Below are 26,711 nucleotides of genomic sequence, written 5' to 3'. Positions count from 1 at the left end.
ATCGAGTCTACTTTCCGCGCCCCTCGCCCTTCACTCCGGCAGGCTCCCGGTCGGCGAGCCGCGCTCCGGCCCTTCCCGGCGGCGCCCTCAGCCACAGCCCGCGCCCGGACGCAGGTAAGGGCCGCTCCTCCCGCCAGCCTTGGCGGGGAGCGGGGCCCCCGCTTCCCGGCCTCTGCAACTCGGCGAAGTCCGCGCTGCCGCCGACCCTTGCTGGGGGCCAGGCCCCCTCCGGGGGCCCCGGGGTCGAGGTCGCCCCCTGCCTGCGGCGTCCTCGGGCATCACGCCGGGTCTCGAACGCGCAGCCTCGATCGGCGGGCGGGGACAGCGATTCTCCCATTGTGGGAGAAATGAACTCGGGCCGCTGTCTCTGCTCTTTGGGTGCTAGGGCTCCTTCTCCCTCTCCCAGACGCACCACTCCCTCGGTCTGTCCCCGGCCGGCCACCCGGGGAAAGGTGTCAGGCCGGTGGAGGGCGTAGAGCTTGTATGGGATTTTTTTTTTTTTTTCCCCTTCCTTCTTGACCCGAACTGAATGAAGCAGGACCAGAACAAGCGCTTGTTAGGAGTGTCAGGGTTAATGCTTGACTACGGCCAGGTGTTATTCACACCCAGATTGTTAAATTATATAGCTCCGGCCGGGCCTGCTTTTCGTGCCCGTGGGTATGTTGCTGGAAGCCAGAGGACCTAAGGAAATCCATCTCTTGTTCTTTCTTCGACGGGAAGGGGGGAAAAAAGTTCAAGTGTTTGCTTTGCTTTTTCCACCGTGGGATATACAAACATCAGGCTGTGGAGACCTGGCCAGGGAAATAATGGGATCCTAAACTTCAACTGCTTGTAACTCTTTTTCTTTGAGTTTCCATTTAATGACTCAGCACTTCTGCCCTAAAAAGAAAAAGTGTAGTATAGGTTCATTGATTAAAGAATGAGTATGAGGATAAGTGTCCATTACTTTTTCACGGCATCACAATGTGGAACCAGAGAGATGGAGGGCAGGGTGTGGATGAATCAGTTCTTAGTGTTTAAAATAAGTGTTTCAAGATTAAATGTTTATTTTGGGGATGCATCAGTTTGGAGAGGTGCAATTGTTGGAAAAGGCAAAGTGTTGCAGATAAGTTACTTGGCAGGGACTTGAGGTTCGCTGTGGTTTGAAGGTCTTACAGAATTAGTTTGACCAACTTCATGCTGTGTTCAACACATGTAGAGATGATGACTATTATACTCATTTAGAATAAGAATTTCAGAAAGTGTGATTCATTGAGGAAGTTAGGTCACTTGCAGTGTGAATGAATCATTGATAAGGTTCTTAAACTTGGAATAGAGGAAAGTTTGAGGTTTGTTACCGCCTGTTTAATTAGATACCTTCACTCCTAGGAAGTGTTGCATTGAGGCTTTTGTTAGGTTTGTTGCTGCATAATTATTGTCATGAAGTATGGTAGAGAAACAAATAGTGGACTTTTGCAGAAGCTTTAGCATTTAGAATAGTTTGTTCCTAAGTGGATTGTTGTGATTTTACCCACTCCAGAAAGATAAATGTCTAGAAACAAAATAAATGTCAGTGAAAAGGACAGCTACCATCATTAAGGTAGGAAAAAGTTCATTCAAAGAATCTGCAGTACAGAGAACAAGCAGTCTTTTGAGGGAAAGACCTTACCCATTTGGGAAAATCTGCCCTTAAAAAGGTGGAATGAGACTTTATACATGCTCAGTTGTGTCCAGCTCTTTGTGACCCAGCGGACTTTAGTCCACCAGACTCCAGAGTCCAATCCGTGGAATTCTCTAGACAAGAGTACTGGAGTGGGTTGCCGTTTCCTCCCCCCAGGGCGTCTTCTGACCCAGGGCTCTCACCTGCCTCTGCTGCACTGGTGGGCGGATTCTTTACCACCGAGACCCCTGGGAAGACTATACAGAGCTCCTGTTTCAGTTCTGTCATAGAAGAAAGTGTATATTAAAGTAGTGATTCACTATGGGAATGAATTCATTTTAAATTAGAAGTAACTTTTTATTACTGGAATGTAACTTGATCATTTTTGGCTTTTAAAGTGTTGCTAAGCAAAATGACTTTGAATCACAGAGTTCTTGATACTCTTAGCCTTGATTTCTTCTTTTTTGGAAATCAACTTATATTGATTTATAAAGAACTTTATAGTTAATTATCAGTTATTAAGTAATGGTAAATTTGCCCTGTTGATCTTGCTTAGTAAATTCTATTAATTCTTGAACTAAATTTTGGCATTTTATTTCCTTGGATATCCATTCTTATATTCAGAGTGTTCCCTAATATTGGTTTTGGTTTTTGTCCAACTAATAGTGAGTTTCAGTTTCCAATTGAACAGATTCCCTTTTGGAAAATCCCTTGTGGAAATCACCCGAACTGACAGTCCTGATGGGTAAGAGAATCCTTCTTAGGTCAGGATTTAAGCATCTCCACAATGAAGGGAAAAACTGATTCAGAGAATATGTTTGGCAAAATAGATTCTTTTTCTCTCAAAACAAAAACAGATCTTTACTAGAAATGAGAGGGAACAGTTTTTTGCAAAGCTCTTTGTGAATTGTTTACCCTGCTTCTATTGTGAAGAGGAGCAGAATCGAAGATACATGGGGCGCGGGGCTGGGGGGGTGGGGAATCTCCCTGCACCATGTTGGGAATGTTGATGAGGATCATTTTAGAGGAAACACATTCTGTCCTCACCATAGGCTCACTTTCCATCGTACCTACAAATAGGCCGTGGCATAGGCCTTTGCCTTTGCTTTCTCTCTGGAGAATTGGAATGGAGAGATGGTCTTTTAACCGGAAATACATACCACCTTATTCAGTTAGATACAGTAAAGAGTTTATGACCATCATTCAAAACTCAACTTTTAAAACTTCAGAAAGAAGGGTTGAGCAAAATACCCTGTGAGCAAAATAACGTTGCCCTTTGCTCCACTTTGTCCTTTTAAGATAATAGATAGGACACCACTAGAAATGATCTGTGCTGCACATTGTGCTTTCACTTTAAAACTTTGGCCTTCAATAAATTAAGGCAGACTTAAAAGGAATCCAACACTGGGCTAAAAACTGGGTTTACTGTATGCTAATGCTTTTTCATTTGTTCTGTTATATCTTTGTTTTGATTGGGGGATGGAGAAGGGATTCTGTTTCTCGTGGAAGCTCTGAGATTTGCTCCATATGTGTGCTTTTGTTTTGGTCTAGAGATGGGAAGGAGACGGCAATGGCAGCCCACTCCAGTACTCTTGCCTGGAAAATCCCATGGACGGAGGAGCCTGGTGGGCTGCAGTCCATGGGGTTGCGAAGAGTCAGACACGACTGATCGACTTCCCTTTCACTTTTCACTCTCATGCATTGGAGAAGGACATGGCAACCCACTCCAGTGTTCTTGCCTGGAGAATCCCAGGGACAGGGGAGCCTGGTGGGCTGCTGTCTATGGGGTTGCACAGAGTCAGACACGACTGAAGTGCCTTAGCAGCAGCAGCAGCAGAGATGGGAAGAGCAGTAGATAAGAAGAGTACAGGTGATTAAGAAGAGGTGGAAAATGGCATCCACAGAAGGAGAGTGCTCCCTTCTGTTTCAGTGGTTGTAGAACTTTTTAAAATTGATAAAACATTTTAAAAGAAAATGTCCCATGGTGAAAAGGAAGTTTCCTTTCCACGATAAACTTCTAGGCTTGACTCCCTCTGCCACCCAACTCCATAATCCAAGCAGTGGTTTCCGGTTAATGGTTTCCTGTGTGTCTCTCCAAAATTTCTCTTCCATATATAATCTCCTGTGTTAAGAAAAAAAATGCCCTGTCTCTTTCTTTCTGACCTTTGATGTGTCTTAGAGATCATTCTATATTAGCACATATGTCCATCTATTTTTCAAAAAAGACTAGCTGACCTGTCTAATGTAGATGAAACAAAACTTGCTCATTTCCCACAGTTTAACATTCCCTGTTCTAGACATTTGGCTTTCCTGGTGGCTCAGCGGTAAAGAATCTGCCTGTTAATGCGGGAGATGCAGGCTTCTATCCCTGGGTCAGGAAGATCCGCTGGAGGAGGAAATGGCAACTCACTCCAGTATTCTCGCCTGGGAAATCCCATGGGCAGAGGAGCCTGATGGGCTAGAGTCCATGGGGTCGTAAAAGAGTCGGACACGACTTAGTGACTAAACTACAACAACAATGCTGTAATGAACAACTCATGTATAAGCCTTCGCTGTAGTGTGTAAGTGTGTATGTGGAATTTATTTCTGGAAGTGTGAGTGCAGGTTGGGACTTAAATTGTGAAATTTTAAAAATTTATTTCAAGCTTATATTGGGATTCATTTTATAATAGAAATTACCTTTCTTCTTAACCTTGTAGGAGAAAAGAGCTGTTAATTATTTTGTATCCTTTCTACTCCTTGCAATTTAAAAATATACTGCAAGTGTATTTTATAAGGTAATTTTAAACCCCTTAGAGTGACAGCTGGGTGATTTTATTTATACTGGGAAAGGTAGAAGCACTGTACTTTGAAGACCATGCGATTATAGACAGACTACTTCATTTATATTAGGTGATACTAGTTAAATGAGTGCCTTTTGAAGTAGCTTGATTGTTTTAGGATTTTATGACCAATATCAATTAAAAACATACACAGTTTCACTTCTTGCCCTGCAGAAGTCTGCTGCCATATATTAGTCACATGGGAAATAAATGGCCTATTTTTTCGCTTCCTTTACCTTCCACATCCTAATCTATTTATAATAAAATAAACCTCTGTGGGATTTGAGACCCAAAAATCATTTTACAAACCAGAATGCTATTGATGGATTAATTTCTCAAGGCAGAAGGTAGGTACAGATTTAGTCTTTATTCTGCAAAGTGTTCCTGAGCAGAATAAGGAAGATTTTCATTTTTAATTTCAATGTTATACAGCGTACTCAAGACTAGCAAGAGTTCAAGAATCTTTACTCTTTTAAAAGGAGAGCCTGGGCAGGGGCGGGGGCGGGTAGGAAGTGCTGGGGAGCTAATGTATGAGGACAAAGTTGGAACTTGTGAGTGGCAGTTTCCTTGGCTGGTGCCCAGGGTCTATTTTGAGGCCTTGTCAAAACTCTCCTGACAGAACCTACCACATAACCACAATGTGTCCTGGCCCCACTGCAAGTCAGGAAGGCTTGCGGTTTAGGAAGATGGCAACAGAAGAGGGAGCTTATAAAGGACCTTTGCCTTCGGAAGATTAAGGCTCAGTTTGGGGGTGAAAATGTGCTTAGCGTGCATGTCTAAGATCCAGGTTCCTTTTGTTTTCCCTCTGTGTGGGGTGAGCTTGATTAAGGAAAGCTAACGAGGGCAGCATTGTGGAAGAATGCGCAAGGAAGAGCGCAGTATTGATGTCATGTCTGGTTCTGAGTGTTTGGCAAGAATCAGTCTAATGCTCTACACCAGGGGAAAAGACGTTACTCTTACCCCAGTAGGGAGGCCATGTCCCGAGCTGAAATAGTAGTCCAGTTCAGAGACCTTAAAAAGGATTATTGAGTTTATACAGAGGAATAAGCTTCTTCCTGAATTCTCATTCTCTTCTTCCCATAGAACTGTGCAGCCCCATGTATAATATCAGAAAGTTCTCGCTCTAAATTTTTGGTTTATTACCAGATGCTGTGTCCCAGCATAGCTGCCTTTCTGTACCAGATGCTTTCTCATGAAACCTTGGTGTTTCTGTACTTAGTGAGTAAAGTGCTTGGGTTTGACGTTCTTTAACTGATCTCAGAGCTTCTTAGGCCAGAAAGCTGTTAAAGAGCTTAGCGTGCCACTTGTTTGATCAAGGCTCATGTCACCATATTTATCCAAATCCTTGGTTAGAGTGGAGGTGGTTGGAAGAATTTGGCACACAGCCTGCATTTAGAGATGCAAAACCTGCAGCCGTTTTCCTTTCTTTTGCTTTAGAGTAGGCTGGCACTCCAGAAAATTGAGTTTTTCCTTTCCCTCAGAAATTTGGATTGCTAGCATTTGATGATGATGATGTATTTAGTATTCAGTGTGAATAGAAAAAATAATCACTGTTTTTCTCTCTATTCCTGTTATCTGTCATGTTCCTATTATCTTGTTATATTGCTTCCCTGTCCCTGCCTTCCCCTGTCCCTGCCTTCCCCTTCTCCTCCAAAAAAAAAAGTGAGATGAGAGCAGAGCAGAGGGAGAGTGGAAAAGAGGTTGGGAAAATCTTGAAGTTCAAGGGCTTATCAGGGTGTTTTTATTTTCTCAGAAATAGATTATTAAAAACCTCCTTTAAAAATCACAGTCATCTTTTCCCATTGTTTTCAGTTTGAACCTTCTATATCTTAGTTTTCCTTCTCTGGAAACAGGAAATTTTTAACTGGTTTGGATATAAAATTACAGCTTTAGGAAACAAATTTAACTTTTAAGTTGTTTGTTCTGATCACTTTGTTATTCTTTCTATATCTACCACTTTTCTCAATAGAAACATTTTAACAGCTAGGAGCAGTTAAACTATGCTGTGTGCAGGGAGTTAGGATGTTGAAGTGTTTATTTTTCTGTTAAATGGTTTAATCACTTACAGTAACAAAATTGTATTTATTGTGTTATTTCTTGTATAATCACAACATAATTAGTAAGCATATATGTTGTTGCTAAATGATCCAAAGATTATAGGACTAAAAATAGGAAAAAAATCCATTTAAAAACAAATTATTGACTTGTCTCTGGCCGCACTGGTCTTCGTTGCTGCACCCCGGCCTCCCCAGCTGTGGTGTGGGCTTCTCGCCGCCAAGCGTGGGCTCTAGAGCACAGGCCTCAGTGGTTGTAGCCCATAGGCCGAATTGCGCCCCCAGCATAGGGTATTTCTGAACCAGAGATCAAGCCTGTGTCCCCTGCATTGGCAGGTGGACTTTTGACCAATGGACCACCAGGGACGTCCCAAGAAATCCGATTTAGATGAGATGTTTTTCCCCACGTCCAAATGGATAGTCAAGGAAATAAGATTCTATGCTGCTGTCTTACTACACTCATCCTTTGCTCTCTATCCAAAGTGTTTTTTAATTGTGGTAAAATATATGTAACATAAAATTGACCATTTCCAGCATTTTTAAGTGTACAATTAAGGACATCCACGTTGTTGTGCAGCCGTTACCACCATCCATCTCCAGAACTTTTTCCTCTTCCCAGAGGGAAACTCTTTACCCATTCAGCAATAATCCTCGTTGCTCCCCAGCCCCTGGTAACCACATTCTACCTTCTGTCCCTATGAATTTGACTGCTCTAGACACCTCACGTAAGTAGACTCATGGAGTATTTGTCTTATAAAATAGCTAGTTTATTTCCTTTAGCATAATGTCTTCAAGGTTCATCCATGTTGTGTAGCATGTATGAGAATTTCACTTGATTTCAAAGCTGAATAATATTTTATCATATATGGATATATAAATACTTTGTTTATTCGTCTGTTGATGGACCTTTGGGTTGCTTCCGCCTTTTGGCTCCTGTGAATAATGCTGCTTTTGAACACAGGTATATATCTATTTGGAGCCCTGCTTGCTTTTCTTTGGGATGTGTACCCATAAGTGGAATTGCTGGATCATACAATAATTTTGTGATGCCATACCATTTTCTGTAGCAACTGCACCATTTTATAGTGTACAGAAGTTCTGGCATCTCTGCATCTTTGACACTCTTGTGTCGAAGATTCTCCCTCTCTGTTTCTTTCTAAAAATAGTAGCCATTCTAGTGGGTAAGTGGTACTGTCTCATTGTGGTTTTGACTTGCATTTCCGTAATGATTAATGATGTTGAGCATCTTTTCAGGTGTTTTTTGATCATTTGTGTATCTTTGGAGAAGCAGCTGTTCAAGTCCTTTGTCCATCTTTGAATGGGTTGTTGTTGAGTTTCAGGGGTTCTCTATATATTCCACATGCTAATCTCTTATCAGATATATGATTTGCAAATATTTTCTCCCATTCCATGGGTCGATTTTTTTTACTCTGTTGATAGTGTACTTTAATACACAAAAGTTTTTAGTTTTGAAGTCCACTTCCTCTAACTTTTCCTATTGTTGCCTGCGATTTTGGTGTCCTCTTCAAAAAATCTGCTATATCAAACATCAGAAGCCTTTTTGTTTACAGACAGTTTCAGCTCTTATATTTATTTCTTTGACCTACTAACGGGTAATTTTTGTATACAACATACAGTAAGAGTCCAACTTTATTCTTCTGCATATGGATTTCCAGTTTTACCAGCACCTGTCGTTGGGAAGACTGTCTATTCCCCATTAACTGACCTTGACACCCCTGTTGAAAATCATTTGACTATGTATGCCAGGTTCATTTTTGTGCTGTTAAATTCTATTGGCCTCTGTGTCTCTCTATACACCCGTAACACGTTTTGGCTACTGTAGCTTTCTCGTAAGTTTTGAAATCAGAAAGTGTGATGCCTCCTTTTTCTTCTTTTTCAAGATTGTTTTGGCTATTTGGGGTCCCATGAGATTCCATAGGAGTGTTAATGTTAGGATGGGTTTTTCCATTTTTGCAGAATCTGTAATTGGGATTTGTAGAGAGTACATTGAAGCTGTAGGTTTCTCTGGGTGTTTTGACGTTTTAACAATATGAAGTTTTCCAGTCCGTAAACAGGAGGTAGCTTTCTGTTTATTCATGTGTCCTTTCATTTCTTTTAGCAATATTTTGTAGTTTTCAGTGAACAGATCTTTTGCCTTCTTGGTTAAGCTTATTCCTAGTATTTTGTTCTTTTTTTCTTGTCGTAAATGGTATTTTTTTTCTTTCCTTTTTAGTTGTTCATTCAGTTATTAGTGTATAGAAATGCAGCTGATCTTTTGTGTTGATTTTATATCCCTACAACTTTGCTGAATTCATTCATCCAGTTTTAAAAGCAGTTGCATTTGCTTTCTGTGCACAAATTTAGCAACTTAACACACATTTGTTATCCTATATTTATTATCCTACAGTTTCTTTGGGGGCAGGAGTCTGAGCAAAGTTAAACTGTCTTCTTCTTAGGGTCTCATGAAGCTGCAGTCAGCTCATGCAGTACAGTTTCATGGCTGGGCTGTAGTCTCCCCTGAAGACTAAACTGGGGGAAAAAATTGCTTCTAAGCTCACTTAGGTTTTTGGCAGAATTAATTTTCTTGTGAAATTATGACTGAGGCTTCTTGCTTAATAGAAGTTGCTTGGTCATCGGTAGGCTGTCTTCAAGCTCCTAAAGGCTGCTCTCAGCTTTTAGGGCCAACCTGAAGTTCTTGACCCTTGGATGTTCTGACCACTTCATCAAAGCATCAAGGAAAGCCCAGGGCGATTCTTCAGGTTAGACAGCCCCATGTAGTGTGATATAATCATGGGAATGACATCTTGTAACCTTTGTCATAGTCTGTTGGTAGAAGCAAGTCATGAGTTCTGCCCAATTTCCAAGGGAGGTGTTCACACAAAGATGTAAAGGAGAGTGGGAAGCCACCATAGCATCAGCCATAGCTGGTTACAAAATAGCACATATTGTATAAACCTATGTTTGTGTAAAAAACATATATGCACTTCAGAGTATCTTCAAATGGTGGGAAACTGCTGTTTTTTAATCGTTTTGTAGTATTTTTTTCATTATTTGTTCTATTTTTCCCTGCAACATTCTAGTTTTGCAATTTTAAATCCATAGTTGTGTCTTCCTTATAACTAAATACTATTTACGACTTAAGCCAAGAATTAATATCATGATTGTTTCCTTTCTTGCTTAACTTTCTTTCCCACCCCTCCCTGCCCCCACCCCCCCACCCCCCGAGATTTAAGGACCTTTTTTTTGGAGGGGGAGGGGGTTTTCTAGTCACCTTATTTTCCCCAAATGCTCCAATAGATTTTTCACATGTCTGCTTTTTCTGATTTAGTAATTTGTGGTTTATTTGTGAAATACCTATAGAGAAATAGAAAACAAAAATACAGTTTCAGGAAGAATAATAAAATAAGCACCTCTGGTCTCACTACCTAGGCCAAGAAGTTGAACATTCAGTATCCTCAAAGTTTCCTGCAAATATTCTTAAATGGCAGCTCTTTCCCCTCCCAGTAATCATAATCCCATTTTACATGGCAGTAACTCTTTTGGAACCATTCCCTGCCTTGCTCTGTAATCACATCCCTTCCTCCAAATATGTATTCCTAGTCAATTTGTGACTTAATTTTGAGAAACTGAATGGTTTGATCACCTTTTCGTGTCTGTCAGGTTAGGCTAACCTACTGTAACAAACAACACCGAAGTCTCAGTAGTTTAACACTTTAAAGCTTCTTTCTCACTCCCGCTGGCGAAGGGGTAGCTGGTTCCACACAGTCACCTGAGGACTCAGACCACTTTCATCTCATGACTCTGCTTTTCCATGGGACTCAAAGACTTTTACACTTGACTGAACTCTCTGCCTCTGGCTGACAGATTCAAGGGCAAAGAGAGGGAGTGTGGTGGGTTCCATGGCAAGTTTGATGGGCCTGGACATACATCATTTTTGTCCATGTTCCATGAGCCAGAATTGAGTCAACTAGCTGCTCCTAATGCAAGGAAGGTCGTGAAATGTAGCGTGCATGTGTGCTCAGTTGCCCGGTCATGTCCGACTCTTAGAGACCCCGTGGACTGTAGCCCATCAGGCTCCTCTGTCCATGGGATTCTCCAGGCAAGAGTACTGGAATGGGTTGCCATTTCCTCCCCTAGAGATCTTCCTGACTCAGGGTTCGAAGCCGAGTCTCCTGCATCTCCTGCATGCAAATGGATTCTTTACCACTGTGCAACCTGGGAAGCCCCAGAAATGTAGTATAACTGGGCCAGAAAGGGAAATGACTCGATGAACAGTAGGCCAATTTCTACCATAGTACTTATCCCTAGGCAGGCTCTGTTTTGACAGTTTTGAAAAACTGAATGGCAAATCTAAACCTACTTAAGAACAGAAAGGCCCATGTTGCCACTATTAAATGAAGGCTGACAGGAGCAGATAAGCTGGACAGAGTCTTTCTTGAGTCCTTTCTGCTAAGTCCTTGGGAAAGTTTGCTAATAAGTCCTGAGAAACCCTAAGACTCATCACAGTCGGGGCACCTGGTGGAGCTGAAGTCTTTACAAGGTATTAAGTACCAAGAAGAAATATGGTTGGGGAAGTACACTGTTCTTTCAGGCTCTTCCTGCTCTGTTAGCAGTAGGTAAAAGTGAAATATATCCATGGTGTGAAATATGGCCTCCCTCCCATCTAGGCAGCTGGGGGTGGAACCGTGGGAACTTCATCAACATGGGGTCAAGAGAGACTAAATTCAGATTAAAAACCAGGGCCAGCTCAGCTCATATTAAAAAGAAGTCTCAAAGGCTGTGGAGATTTGGGCGATGCCACCCTCTGTTATGTCTCTGGAACCAGTGACTACTTCAGTCTGTAGCTTTCTTCCTGGGATGCCCGTCACCCTGGGATGGCTTGATCCCGTTCACCTCTTCGGTCTTGGATTTATTTCCTGTATGCTATGTTTCCTTCTTTTTGATTTTCTCTTTCATTAGAGAGGTACCTTTAGTAACTTATTAACATAGGGTGTAAAAGATAAATTTTTTGAAAACATGGTAGCCTGAAGTCTTTTGTAATCAAGTTTGAGAATAGACCCTGGGAGAGAAAATGGCAACCCACTCCAGTATTCTCGCCTGGAAAAATCCCATGGACAGAGGAGCCTGGCAGGCTACGGTCCATGGGTCACAAAAAGTCGGGCATGACTGAGTGACTAACCCACACACACAGCTGAGCGTGCATGCATAAGAACAGAACGGTGTGGCTGGGCTTAAGCCACACAGAGGGTCTGTAATCTTATTTCAGGAATGTGAAGGCATCACTCTTCTCTTCTTGTTGCCAGAATTATTTTTCTTTCCGGAAGACTGAAACCATTCTAACTGTTAATCCTTTATCTGTGACCTGATCTTTTCATCCCTGGAAAGCTTGTAAAATCATTCTTGTTCCCATGTTTGAAATTAACTATAAGAATTCCCTATGAAATACCTTGGTGTAGATTCAGGACTTGTACATTCTGTAGGCCTTTTGAATCTGGTGACCCATGGCCTTAACTTCAGGAAAGTTATTACTTTTAAAAATTAATTTGGCTGCAGTGGATCTTAGTTGCAGCCTGTGGGATCTTGGTTGTGGCATTCGGGACCTAGTTGCCTGACCAGGGATCAGACCCAGGCCCCCTGCGTCGGAGAGTGGAGTCTTAGCCACTGGACCGCCAGGGAAGTCCCAGAGAAGTTATTAATGATTTCTTTTTCTTTGTGTGTGCGAATGTCAGTATGTGTTGGGGGGTTGGGGGTAGTGGATGAGCAGGTATGGGAAGGTCTGTTCGTTTTTATAAAAAGGAGCCCACCAAGTGTTGGTATTGAGTCTTTTATGAGCAGAAGTACTGTGTCTGGAGTGGCCCTCGTTGCCTGTGTCTTTGGATTGGAGTGGCACATGGATCCCCGACTCTCGCAGCTGTGCTCTCTTCTCTAATCCTTCCCTCACGAACACTGTACTTATATCATATTTTACCTGTTGGCTTCTTCCTTTTATGAGCCTAATCAGTACCTTGCCTGCCATTTCAGGGAATTATTTTGTCTTTCTGAGACAAGTTTAAGCTACACAAACCTGACCAGCATGGCCCAAGAGAAGGGAAATGTTGGCATCTTCCTTTCTGCTATTAAAGTACCTGTGCCACCACTGTTTTTCCCCCAGTGGGTGAATGCATGGTGGAAGAGTCATAGGGATCTAAAGAGAAACCCAGAATTTCAAAGAATTTTGCTCTAATCATAAAAACATGTAGAGTTGAACATTGATGTCTTACCCAAGACTTGGTAACATTAATGGTTACTTCTTTGTTCTAATTTTGACTTATTGATTCCAGTCAGAGTTGTCATTTTATTACATTTTTAAGGTTAATCTAATGGTGTTCATTCTTTTTAAAATTAATAATGTGTTTTTCGTTTACTTAGAATTTCGTTGTGTCCATAAGAGTCTTGGTTGGTGTGAAATCTGTTAGAAAATTATGATTTTACCAGATATAACCAACATAAATTTTTATAGTCCTACTTTGTAGTACTCAGGTCAAATGAATCTTCCCCCTTCATCAACTTAATACAGTGTCAAAGCTGATTATTCTTTGCATGTTTTCATACTATGAGGTAGCCCCAGAATTATAGCTTTAGTAGCTTAAATCAGTTTTTGGTAAGGTGATTATCTACAATATATAAAGCTTAAGAAAAAATAATTTTTTATACAGTTTCCTTTGCCATTTATTATTCATATGTACAAAATTTTACATAATTTCAATCACACTTTACATGCCATTTTGTCACCTTTTTATACCTTGTAGGCATGATATCAAACTTGTCCCTGTCTTTATTTGCTTCCCATGAGTTTTCTAATGCCATAATTTATTGAATCATGTTGACTGGCCTTGACTTAAAGCTATTGTCAGTTTGGGTCATTTTCAGCTTAGTGTTTTGTTTTGCTATAGATTAAAAAGAAATTAAAATGATTGTCTTTATTCATGTAATTTTTTCTTTTGTTGTATTATGTTCTAAGTTTTCTTTTTTTTACTAATAGAATAGAGTTAATGTGAGTATTGTCCGTAGAATTCACTCCCAGTCAGAAGGAGAAACTAAAGTCTAAAGCTAATTACCCCCCTCTTTGGGACTTAATTCTGATCCCTTCTATTTTATTATCAGTGGCAGATATCCTATTCTTCTATCATATTTTGATTTTTACTTTTTTTCATGAAAGTATTTCAGTTATAATTACACATATTTCAAAAAGAAAACACACCCTTGTAAGTTTAGTAGGAGGACAGGTAGTTCTTTTTACTGTTGCTTCATATCTAGGATTAGATCTGATAGACAGAGTACCTGAAGAACTGTGGACAGGTCCGTGACGTTGTACAGGAGGCAGTGATCAAGACCATCCCCAAGAAAAAGCAACGCAAAAGGGCAAAGTGGCTGTCTGGGGAGGCCTCACAAATAGCTGAGAAAAGAAGAGAGGTGAAAGGCAGAGGGGAAAAGGAAAGGTATACGCATTTGAATGCAGAATTGCAAAGAACAGCAAGGAGAGATAAGAAAGCCTTCCTCAGTGATGAGTGCAAAGACATAGAGGAAAATAAAATGGGAAAGACTAGAGATCTTCTTCAAGAAAATTAGAGCTACCAAGGGAACATTTCATGCAAAGATGGGCACAATAAAGGACAGAAATGGTATGGACCTAACAGAAGCAGAAGATATTAAGAAGAGGTGGCAAGAATACACAGAACTATACAAAAAAAGATCTTCATGATCCAGATAACCGCAATGGTGTGATTACTCACCTAGAGCCAGACATCCTGGAATGCAAAGTCAAATGGGCCTTTGGAAGCATCACTACGAACTAGGCTAGTGGAGGTGATGGAATTCCAGTTGAGCTATTTCAAATCCTAAAAGATGATGCTGTTGAAAGTGCTCCACTAAATATGCCAGCAAATTTGGAAAACTCAGCAGTGGCCATGGGACTGGAAAAGGTCAGTTTTCATTCCACTCTCAAAGAAAGGCAATGCCAAAGAATGTTCAAACTACCGCACAATTGCACTCATCTCACACACTAGCAAAGGCTCAAAATTCTCCAAGCGAGGCTTCAACAATACATGAACTGTGAAATTCAAGATGTTCAAGGTAGATTTAGAAAAGCCAGAGGAACCAGAGATCAAATTGCCGACATCCGCTGGATCATCAAAAAAGCAAGAGTTCCAGAAAAACATCTACTTCTGTTCTAGTGACTATGCCAAAGCCTTTGTTTTTGCTTTTTTTATATATATAAATTTATTTATTTTACTTGGAGGCTAATTACTTTACAATATTGTATTCATTTTGGCATACATCAACATGAATCCGCCCCGGGCGTACACATGTTCCCCATCCTGAACCCCCCTCCCACCTCCCTCCCCTGCCAAAGCCTTTGACTGTGTGGATCACAATAAACTGTGGAAAATTCTGAAAAGAGATGGGAATACCAGACCACATGACCTGCCTCTTGAGAAATCTGTATGCAGGCCAAGAAGCAAAAGTTAGAACTGCACATGAAACAACAGACTGGTTCCAAATCTGGAAAGGAGTACATCAAGGCTGTATATTGTCACCCTGCTTATTTAACTTATATGCAGAGTACATCATGTGAAATGCCAGGCTGGATGAAGCACAAGCTGGAATCAAGATTGCTGGCAGAAATACCAATAACCTCAGATATACACATGACACTACCCTTATGGCAGAAAGTGAAGAAGAACTAAAGAGCCTCTTGATGAAAGTGAAAGAGGAGAGTGAAGAAGTTGGCTTAAAGTTCAACATTCAGAAAACTAAGATCATGGCATCTGGTCCCATCACTTCATGGCAAATAGATGGGGAAACAGTGAGAGACTTTGTTTGTTTTGGTCCAGAATCACGGCAGATGGTGACTGCAGCCGTTAAATTAAAAGATGCTTGCTCCTTGGAAGAAAAGCTATGACCAACCTAGATAGCATATTCAAAAGCAGAGACATTACTTTGCCAACAAAGGTCCATCTAGTCAAGGCTATGGTTTTTCCAGTGGTCATGTATGGATGTGAGAGTTGGACTATAAAGAAAGCTGAGTACTGAAGAATTGATGCTTTTGAACTGTGGTGTTGGAGAAGACTCTTGAGAGTCCTTTGGACAGCAAGGAGATCCAACCAGTCCATCCTAAAGGAAATCAGTCCTGAATATTCATTGGAAGTACTGATGCTGAAGCTGAAACTCCAATACTTTGGTCACCTGTTGCGAAGAACTGACTCATTGGAAAAGACCCTGATGCTGGGCAAGATTGAAGGCGTGAGGAGAAGGGGACAACAGAGGATGAGATGGTTGGATGGCATCACCAACTCTATGGACATGAGTTTGAGTAAACTCCGGGCTTTGGTGATGGACAGGGAGGCCTGGTGTGCTGCAGTAAATGGGGTCACAAACAGTCGGACACGACTGAGCAACTGAACTGAACATATCTAGTTAATTGGAAATAGAGAAAAATGCCTTCCCACAAAGTATGTAGGTCTGACGTTGGATTAGATTTAGGGTTAGATTTATGTTTGAAAATACACAGCTCCCCACCCACCTACCCACCCACTTGTGGCTCAACTGAGATTAACTTTAGCCACGGGATTTACTTCTGAGTTTTGCTTTGTCACCTCTTTTGCTATTGTGATTTCAAATTTTTTTTTTTTTTTTTTTGGCATCAGTTACACCTTATATTTCTGAAACATTTTACAGTTTATAAAAACGTACTCAATATATCTACTTGATCTTTAAAATGACCCCTGTGATGGGAAAAGAAATTTAAATAGTTCAAGACTTGTTCATTGAAAATCACAAAATATTGGAGAAAGAAACAAGATCTGTATAAATGGCAAGACATTCCATGTTCATGTTTTGGAATATTAATATTGTTAAGATGACACTGCTGTACAAATTGATCTTGGACAGTGCAGAATTCAATTTTTGGTGCAGAAATATAGTCATGCTCATCTTAAAATTTGTATGGCAAGATAAGGGACCCAGAACAGTCATGAACAGCAATACAGTCTCAAAGAGGAACAAAGTTGGAGGGCTCATACTTCCTAATTTTAAAACTTACTTTAAAGCTACAGTAATCAAGACAGTATAATACTGGCATAAGGATATACATATTAATCAATGGAATGGAATTGTGGGGCCAGAAATAAACCTTTACTTTTATATTCAGTTTATTTTTAACAAGGGTACTGAGACAGTTCAGGAGGGAAAGAACTGTCATACAAATGGTATTGGAAAGAGTAGATATCCACATGCAAAAGAATGAAGTTGGATCCCTGCATCACACCATATAAAAAAAAAACTAACTCAGAATGGATTGTGTAACAGCTAAAGCTATAAAACTCTTAGAAGAAAATGGAGTAAATCTTTGTCACCTTGGGGTAGACAGTGCTTTCTTAGCTATGCAGCATCAAAGTCTTACAACACAAGAAAAAAATAGGTGAATTGACTTCCTCAAAATAAAAACCTTTGTGCCTCAGAGAACACCATTCTCTGAATAGTGAGAAAGGATATGTAGACAGGACTTCCTGATGTCCAGTGGTTAAGACTCTCACTTCTGCTGCACGGGGCATGGGTTTGATCTCTGGTCAGGGAACTAAGTTCCCACATGCCCTGCAGTGTGGCCAATAAATAAATTAATTATTTGATTAAAAAAAAGAAAGAATACATTAAAATGGTATAGCTACATTCTCTCTGACCTCTTTATGATTTTAATTTTCCTATTGTACTCTTTCTTCCACTTACAAGGCAATGATTAGTATGTACGTAGTGCCTTGCAGATTTTCAGTAGATCTTCATTGAAAGGGGGAAAATTAAAGGTATATGATTTCTTTTATTAAAATTTTCTAATTTTAGAATCTCCTTCATATTACATTAGAAAATCATATCCTTATTTCACACTTCTACATTTTTCTTTTGTTTAGGGTTTTATCACTTTTGTTTGGGTTTTTTTGTCACCTGAGCTTCTGTTTTTAACCCTAGTACTTCTGCTGTTTTCTTATTTTCTGCTTTATTTCACACTTTTAAGTGGGACCTATCTTCAATTGTATATAATTTTCTCTCTCCTTCCCATTCAGTCTCTGAACATGCGACCATACATTTCTGAGATAATTAAAGATGTGGGGAAAGGAGTCCATTCAAATGGTACTACTTGAACATGATTTACTTCTTAGGGCAAGCTGAGAATGCAGTTGTTGGTAAGAGTACATCTTCCTGATTTAGGTTCTGCACAGTTGATGATGTAGTATTATAAATCATGTTTAACATACAGCCCATTGGTGCTGCTGCTAAGTCACTTCAGTCGTGTCCGACTCTATGCAACCCCATAGACGGCAGCCCACCAGGCTCCCCTGTCCCTGGGATTCTCCAGGCAAGAACACTGGAGTGAGTTGCCATTTCCTTCTCCAATGCATGAAAGTGAAAAGTGAAAGTGAAGTCGCTCAGTCATGTCCGACTCTTTGCGACCCCATGAACTGCAGCCCACCAGGCTCCTCCGCCCATCGGATTTTCCAGGCAAGAGTACTGGAGTGGGGTGCCATTGCCTTCTCTGTACAGCCCATTAGAGTTCATTTATTGAATAACATTGTTAGCAAGGAAGGAAGTTCACCCCTGGCATGTACTCTTATGAAAAGAGGAAACGGAAAGATTATTGGTTGTATTGGGTATATAAGAATACTATGTATTCAAAATATTGAACTTTAAAAAACATTTTTGGTAATTCTTAGGAGGACTGAATGTGGAAGTAGGAGATGTGACTATACAAGTCTTTGACCTTTTATAGGCATTGTATTTTATAAAAGATGAGTTTAAATTAACCATTATAGGTTCTGATACTTTTCCTGAGATTTAGTTTGTATTTAGTATCTATCTATCTTTGTCCTGCCAGGCCCTCCAGTTTTGCCTCATATATGTATTTTTCATTTTTTACTCTGCCTCAAGTTTTGGGTGTTCCTTTTGTTGCTTTTGTGGGTTCTGTGTAATGGTCTCATCTAGATATTTCAGAATTGATGTCTCTGCAATCCCTCCCTCCCTTCCTTGCTTGCTTTTTTCTTTTCTTCTTTCCCCTTCTCCTCCCCCTGCTCTTTGTGCCCTTCCCCCTCCTCCTCTTTTTTTTTCTCTTTTAGTCCAGGAATTCATGTTCTCTCCTTTCCCCATAATCTTCCTAATGTGTGTGTAACTACTGGTATTCTTCTATACTGCGATTACCTCTGCCTTCCTTGTTATTTCAAATCAAGATTTTTTAATTGCAATTCCCAGTTGCCATGCCTTTTGTTCATGTAGTCATCTACCTTTGTCAACCAGTTACTTTTTTCCCAGCACTTTATTATAAAAAATCTCAAACATACAAAAAAGTTGAGGGAACTCCCTGGTGGTCTAGTAGTTAGGACTCCACACTTTCACTGCAGGGCCCAGGTTTGATTTCTGGTCAGGGAACTAAGATCTTGCAAGCTGCGTGGCACAGCTTAAAAAAAAAAGTTGACAGAGGTCTGTGAACACTCTTGTACCTACCACCTGGATTCTACGATTAATATTTTATTGTATGTTGTCACCCATGTAGTTCTTTCTCCATTCTCCTCTCTATCCATTATTCCTTTTTATTTTTGGATGCATTTCAAAATAAGTAGAAGGTATCAGTATACTTCAACTCGAAATGTTTCAGTATGTGCATCATTGACTAGAGTTCAGTATTTGTTTGAAGGTCCTTTTCTTTTGAGGTGGAATTTACATAGAGATATATGCACAGATCTTAAGTGTACCATTTAAAGACCTTTGTCTTTCTAAGTCAATTTGTGTTACAATAAGGTGACTAACACGCATTATACAGTTATACCTCTGAACTTGTGTATTCATTCAGATTTTCCAAAAAAGACTTTGAATACCACAGAGTACCTTAAAATGTTTTTTTAGCATGGCCAGCGATATCACAAGAAGCATACTGGTAGAAGCAATTTTGAGGATACTTTTGTTTAGTTAAAAATAAAAAATTTTAAAGAAAGGCTAGGAATGCCCTTTTGTCAGCTTCATAAGCTAAATATGTAAAAGAGCTGGTTAGTTCAAGACACTTGAAACATTTTGTCTGCCAAGTGCTTGCATTTGTCTTAACTCACTTGAGCCTCACATTAGCCATGTCAGAGAGTGGGGACAGTTGTTGTTTCTGCTCTTTGGGTGAAGAAAGGAAGGTGTAGGCAGCGGGAAGAGCAGAGCAGCAACTGGTCATGCAACCAGCTCAGAGCCTCTCGATTTAAATCTTATGCAGTGGCAGCAGCTCCAGTCGCTCTAATTACAGTTCAGCTGCCATTCTGGATCTGGGATTTGCTTATAAGTAACTACCAAATGTTTTATTGTATGGACTTGGGTTACCTGTAATGGCAATGCTGACACAAAAGACTTAACACCAGTATGTTGAATTTTCTATGATGAAATATAATACTTACGATATAAGGGAACTGCACCCATCAGGATCCAGACAGAACTATCTAAGTGTGCTATATTTAGCATATGACACACTGATATTCTGTTCTCATAAAAGTGAACCGTATCATGATTGAAATGCCACTTAATGTGGCAAAATGCCTATTTTTCAGAAATGTATTGCATGAGAAGCTTATTGGAGAAGAGAAAGCCTTATTGATATATCTGTTTTGGAAGATTTATATTTCACAGCACCCTTTCTTTCCTTTAGGTAGACAAATACTTAATGACAAAACCATCTGGAGAAAATCAACTTGACATTGGATAAAGGAGTTCACAAAAATGCAGGCAGTTTTGTTCTTGTCAGGGGGTGTAAAGGTTTAGCTCTGGGTTTGGTTGATAGCACTAAGGAAAAGCTGGAAGAAATTAACATGGCTCCCAAAGAAAACTGTTCTTGAGAAAACCTCCTTGGAATAGAAATTTACTTTAGAATCCGAAACTGGAAATAATTTATTTGAGGTCACCTTCGAGTCTATCTTTAATTTTGTCATTTCATTGAAAGTAGTTTTCTATTGTCTATGCCAGAAATCTTATTTCTTTTAAGGTTTCCCCCTGTCGGTGATGTAGACTCTTCTAGAGTTATTAGAAGATGGTTACATAGGAACTGAAAACCTTACTTTTTTCTAATGTCAGTAAGGATGTCTCCTTACAGAATACAAACAATGTAATTTTTTCAAAAGCCCTCAATTGTTTTTTCAAATAGGTAATGACTGATCTGCCTCACGTGCAGGTGAAAAAGGTGGCGGGATCTGGCCAGTTATGCATGAGAACCCCTGGGTGCCCTTGTAGGTGGGTCTCAGAGGACACGGGAGACAGGAAGTCGTCTCTGCTTCCTCCCTGTGATCCTGCGCCTCTGTCCTTTTCGCTGTCATCTTTCTCTCAGGGTGGCTTAGCCTGGAGCTTGTTGAAACAGTTTTGGTTTTTAGGCATTTTTAAGAAAAGATAATTCTTAAAAAAAATTTTTGTTTATTTATTTTTGGTGGTGCTGGGTCTTCGTTGCAGTGCACTGGCTTCTTATCGCAGTGGCTTTTCTTGTTGCAGAGCACAGGCTCTAGGGCGCTCGGGCTTCAGTAGTTAGGACGCGTGGGCTTATATACTCCATGGCATGTGGGGATCTTCCTGGATCAGGGCTCGAACCCATGTCCCCTGCATTGGCAGGTGGATTCTTTACCACTGAGCCACTAGGGAAGCCCCCTAGCAAAGATAATTATTTAAATCTGTGTGCTAAGGAATATCCTGGCAGCTCTAAGGTCTAAGGCAGTGTATTAGTTGAGAAAGAAGGAAAATGGATTATGGGAAAAGAGGAGAAAGAAATCCTCTATTCAAAAGCATGCCACTGGTGGTGGTGTCAGACAGCGTGTCTCAGCTGGGTAGCATATTGGGCCTGATTTGGGTGCAATCCACTTTGGGGCCAGTTTATTCTCTGATATGAAAGCTTTTATTTTTAAATGCATCTCTTTCCCCCCAATGCTATTGAAGTTTTAGAGAATCAAGAAGAAAAAACACTCTTCTAACAAAACTACTGTTAAACTTTGCTACAGTTCCGGCCAAATCTTTTTTTCTTCTCTAATTATTTTTGTGTATCTGGAATTGGAAAATGTCTATGTTTTGTATCCCACTTCTATGAAATGTCTTTCAGTGAGTCCTTGCAAAGTTGGCTGAAGGGCAAATATTGGATGATCCCACAGAGCATCAGCTAAATTGTCACTCCACTCTGAAAAAGAACCTTCTGTTGCATGCTGCTTTTCTCTCAGTGGGTGACTGGTGTTTATACAGCATTACTATTAAACAAGTGAATGATCTTTAAAATGGTGTTGAGGCTAAGAATGATGGCATATTTCTGGGGGAAAAAAAAACCGTCTGTGCTTTCCAGAAATTGTCTTGATTGGTGGCTAGGATTTAATCATGTGCTGCCTTCCAATATACATTCTTATTTTTTTTTTTCTTCTGTTTCCTTTTAAATGAACCTTTTCTTGTATCAGTTCAGATGCTCAGTCATGTCAGACTCTTTGCAACTCCATGGACTGCATGGACTTTCTTGTATAGAGGTATATTTTCTATGGCAGAATCATAAAACTATCATCAGTCTTCATTCTGATTGACAAAGATAACAGGCAGCTGTGTAGGAGTAAAAAAAACGGAGTCAGCTAAGCTAGGAATGGCCTGAATTTTCATCAGAGAGAACTTTTTTGGGCAGAATGAATTGATGAGTTCTGTTTTATTTTGCTTGGATCAAGTAAGTTCATTCCAATACATTAAAGTCACTTATACTTTTAATATATTCAGTAGTGTATTCTATTAGGACAAACTTACTTGAGATTTTCTTTGTGGCTTGTCATCAAATGAAATTTTGCAGGTTTATGTATTTATTATTTATTTTGTCTGCTTGTGTCGGGTCTTAGTTGTAGCACGCAGGATCTTCTGTTGCTGTGCACAGGGTCTAGTCATGCCCTGTGGGCTTCAGTAGTGTGGCTCATGAGCTTAGTTGTTCCATGGCGTGTGGGATCCCAGTCCTCCAGGGCTCAAACTTGCGTCTTCTGCATTCTAGAAGGCTGATTCTTAACCACTGAACCACCAGGGAAGTCCCTCGCCAGTTTATTTTGTTAAAGCTAGGAAAAAACGAATGGATATTTCATTTAAAAAGCTACATGCTCAGGAATGTGTATAGGAGAGAAGGAGTCATGTAATTTGGGATACATTCTCTCACTAATGTCTTTAATTTCAAATACCCTGTGCTAGAAAGGTTAGATAGTCTTTATCGTCCTTGTTATTTAACCCTAGCAGATGACTTTTTTCTTCTCTCCTTTGTAAAAATGCATCTATTTTATAATAACAATAATAATAGGCCCATAGACATATTCTTAGTCATTGGCCTATCTCATCACTGTTTTGTTCATCACTGTATTTTTAATACCTCCTATAGTACCTACCTGGCAATGGCAGGCATTCAGGGTTTGTTGCCCTAGACGTTGTTGGTTGTCGTACTGTTCATGGGGTTGTTCTCAAGCCAAGAACACTGGAGCGGTTTACCATTCTCTCCTCCAGTTGACCACGTTTTGTCAGAATGCTCGACTATGATCCATCCGTCTTGGGTGGCCCTACACGGCATGGCTCACAGTTTCATTTAGTTACGCAAGCGCCTTTGCCACAACAAGACCGTGATCCATGAAGGGCAAAAGTGAAAAAGCTGGCTTAAAACTCAACATTGAGAAAACTACGATCATGGCATCTGGTCCCATCACTTCATGGCAAATAGAAGGGGAAAAATTGGAAACAGTGACAGACTTTATTTTCTTGGGCTCCAGAATCACTGCAGACAGTGGCTGCAGCCACAGAATTAAAAGATGCTTGCTCCTTGAAAGGAAAGCTATGACAAACATAGGCAATGTATTGAAAAGCAGAGACATCATCTTGCTGACAAAATGTCTGTATAGTCAAAAATACGATTTTTCCAGTAGTCATATACAGATGTGAGAGTTGGACTGTAAAGAAGGCTGAGTGCTGAAGAATTGATGCTTTTGAATTATGGTGCTGGGTAAGACTCTTGAGAGTCCCTTGGACAGCAGGGAGATCAAGCCAGTCAATCCTAAAGGAAATCAACCTTAAATATTCATTGGAAGGACTGATGCTGAAGCTCCAGTACTTTAGCCACCTGATGCGAGGAGCCAACTCATTAGAAAAGACCCTGATGCTGGGAAAGATTGAAGGCAAAAGGAGAAGGAGGCAGCAGAGGATGAGATGGTTAGATAGTTATCACTGACTCAATGGACATGAGTTTGAGCAAACTCCAGGAGAAAGTGAAGGACAGGGAAGCCTAGCATGCTGCAGTCCGTGGGATCGCAAAGAGTTGGACCCGACTTAAAGACTGAACAACAGATGTTGATGTTTATTGCTAATTGCAGAATAATAAACATTTTTTTTTAATGTGGTAACTTCCGTGGTGGCTCAGTGGTAAAGAATCCACCTGCCAATGCAGGAGGCGCAGGTTCGATCCCTGGGTCAGGAGTATCTCGTGGAGAAGGAAATGGCAACCCACTCCAGTATTTCTGCCTATAAAATCCCATTGACAAAGGAACCGGGCGGGCTCTAGTCTGTGGGGTTGCAGTTGGTCACAACTTAGCCACTATACAACAACGGTGGTTTAAGTGGAATTGTTTCTTGATTTACATTAAAAGCCAACTTGCCTTTGTAGCTTTAAGGCTCTGTATTAAACTTTGTTGAATATGTGCTCTCAAAGTCTTAGGCTGAATGACTTCTGTGAAATGTTTTTTTCTTTCTAGAATGGAAATAGATTTTAGAAATAGCTCTAGTAATTTTAAACTGTTAAGTAAAATTATTACTGTTTGCAGTTTTCTGAAGCTAATATAATATGTTCTCATAGATTGCTGTGGATAATATGGTGAAAAGCATAGAAGGTTTAGTAATTAGTATAAATTTAAATATTCCAAAATATATTTGGGAAAAAACTGATGGTGGAAGACAAAGTGGTGACTAATTTCAGTAATTGATACATATAGTTTCTCGTTGTTAAAAGTATAAATGAGTATTAAAACTATATAAAGAGAAACATCCTAAATTATTCTGTTTCTTTTTTATTTCAGGGCTGAAAACAGTGAAGTCACATTTCATTGTTTAAAGACTGTTCAGAAGACAAGATGGGGACTCCTGGTTCTGGAAGGAAAAGGACACCTGTGAAAGACCGATTTTCTGCAGAAGATGAAGCTTTGAGTAACATTGCCAGAGAGGTATGTCTAGAAAACCCCTCGCACACTGAGTTGTACGAAAGAGAATGCTGTAAAGGTGCTGGGGGGAGAAATACAGAGAGTCATTCATTGAGCCAGTTTAGAATGTCTGCTGTGAATTAGATGTTAAATACAGCCTCCAAAATATTGTACTAGAATAAAATGCAGTTACTATCTCTTTACTTGGGTATTTATTCAAGTTATGTAAAATTAATTTTTCATTTTATTTTTGTGGTTTAGTTGACCTCCAGGGACTTGTCCTAATGTTTTGAAATTTATAATTAATCTTCATTATTGAAGCTTAAGGTAATTAGAACGTTGAAGATACGATAGATAGCTCTATTGTAGAAATGCTCATTTGGACTCTACCGTTAATATATTCCAGGAAGCACAGTATAATTGTTGACAGAAACAGACCTTATTTGGTGTCTGGTCAGATTCAGCATCTTAGCAGTTTTTTAAATAACTGCAATGGAATTTTTGTGTTTAACTTTTAGCTAGTAATAGAGCTTCTGGAGCATTTTTGTTTTGGTTTGTTGACAACTCAGAAAAAAGGACAAAAAGGAAAGGAGTGTCACCTATTAGATCTCTGGCAGCATTTCCTGTTGCATATTGGACATGTTGGATAACTCCCAGCTGTGATTTCTCAGTGAGGAGCCAACTTGATTTCAGACTCTGTCTGCAGTTGCAGACCTGATCATATACTAACCTGGTAGAAGAAGCACTTAGAGCATTTTCAGATTGTATTCTTTGGGTGCGAATTGTTCCCTCATCACTTCCTCTTCGTTATTCTTAGTAAATAACTCATGTAAAACTAGTGCTGTTTCCTTTTGACATATCACACAGACTTTTTTCGCATTTAGCTCATTGTTACGTTTTTCCTTTTGTAAGCTACTTAGCTTTTGAATTAAAAGTCAAATTTTGTAGGAGGATATTTGAGGCAGAGGGAAGTTCTCTAAAATCTGATAACAAAACTGTGATAATACCTTAACAAAATTATTTTTAAAAATTGGTGAGATAGTTTTAGATAAAAAGGAAAAAGATATTTAAAATTGAAGCATTAGCTAACACTTCACAGTGATCTTAAGAATCTACTTGAATGAAGTATTTTGGAAGCCACACAGTTTAGTTGAAAATTGAAACTACTCAGAATATTTGATCCCAAAATCCGCGGGATTTACATACCCAGATTTCTATAAGGGGAGGAAATCCCGGTATGTTTTAGGCTCTTTTTGTACTGTCACTAGATATTTTAATTCTTTTTTTGGATATGATGCTTCATTTACAAAATCAGGTATCATTCAAGCATCTAACCCTTGAGTGCTTCAGATCAGATCAGATCAGTCGCTCAGTCGTGTCCAACTCTTTGCAACCCCATGAATCGCAGCTCGCCAGGCCTCCCTGTCCATCACCAACTCCGGGAGTTCACTCAGACCCACGCCCATCGAGTCAGTGATGCCATCCAGCCATCTCATCCTCTGTCATCCTCTTCTCCTCCTGCCCCCAATCCCTCCCAGCATCAGAGTCTTTTCCAGTGAGTCAACTCTTCACATGAGATGGCCAAAGTACTGGAGTTTCAGCTTTAGCATCATTCCTTCCAAAGAAATCCCAGGGCTGATCTCCTTCAGAATGGACTGGTTGGATCTCCTTGCAGTCCAAGGGACTCTCAAGAGTCTTCTCCAACACCACAGTTCAAAAGCATCAATTCTTTGGCGCTCAGCCTTCTTCACAGTCCAACTCTCACATCCATACATGACCACAGGAAAAACCATAGCCTTGACTAGACGAACCTTTGTTGGCAAAGTAATGTCTCTGCTTTTGAATATGCTATCTAGGTTGGTCGTAACTTTCCTTCCAAGGAGTAAGCGTCTTTTAATTTCATGGCTGCAATCACCATCTGCAGTGATTTTGGAGCCCAGAAAAATAAAGTCTGACGCTGTTTCCACTGTTTCCCCATCCATAC

At 40.1% G+C, this 26,711-nt stretch overlaps 1 protein-coding gene across 3 annotated transcripts in view; it reads left to right on the top strand.

Moving 5' to 3' along the window:
• Nucleotides 1-26,711, top strand: part of LRRFIP2 (leucine rich repeat (in FLII) interacting protein 2) — a 110,118-nt gene that overhangs the window by 1,017 nt on the left and 82,390 nt on the right. The window contains exons 1-2 of one of the 3 annotated variants that reach the window (XM_010835532.1): nt 1-114; nt 24,608-24,751. In XM_010835532.1, the coding sequence (XP_010833834.1) occupies nt 24,662-24,751 (90 nt within the window). In that variant the 5' untranslated portion in view covers nt 1-114; nt 24,608-24,661. The remainder of the gene's footprint in view (nt 115-24,607; nt 24,752-26,711) is intronic. The other 2 variants (XM_010835531.1, XM_010835533.1) reach the window with 2 other exon arrangements.

This window comes from Bison bison, unplaced genomic scaffold (genome assembly GCF_000754665.1).
Source record: "Bison bison bison isolate TAMUID 2011002044 unplaced genomic scaffold, Bison_UMD1.0 scf7180017864043, whole genome shotgun sequence".
Taxonomy (NCBI): Eukaryota; Metazoa; Chordata; class Mammalia; order Artiodactyla; family Bovidae; genus Bison; species Bison bison.
This window is presented reverse-complemented; position numbering and strand designations above follow the sequence as displayed.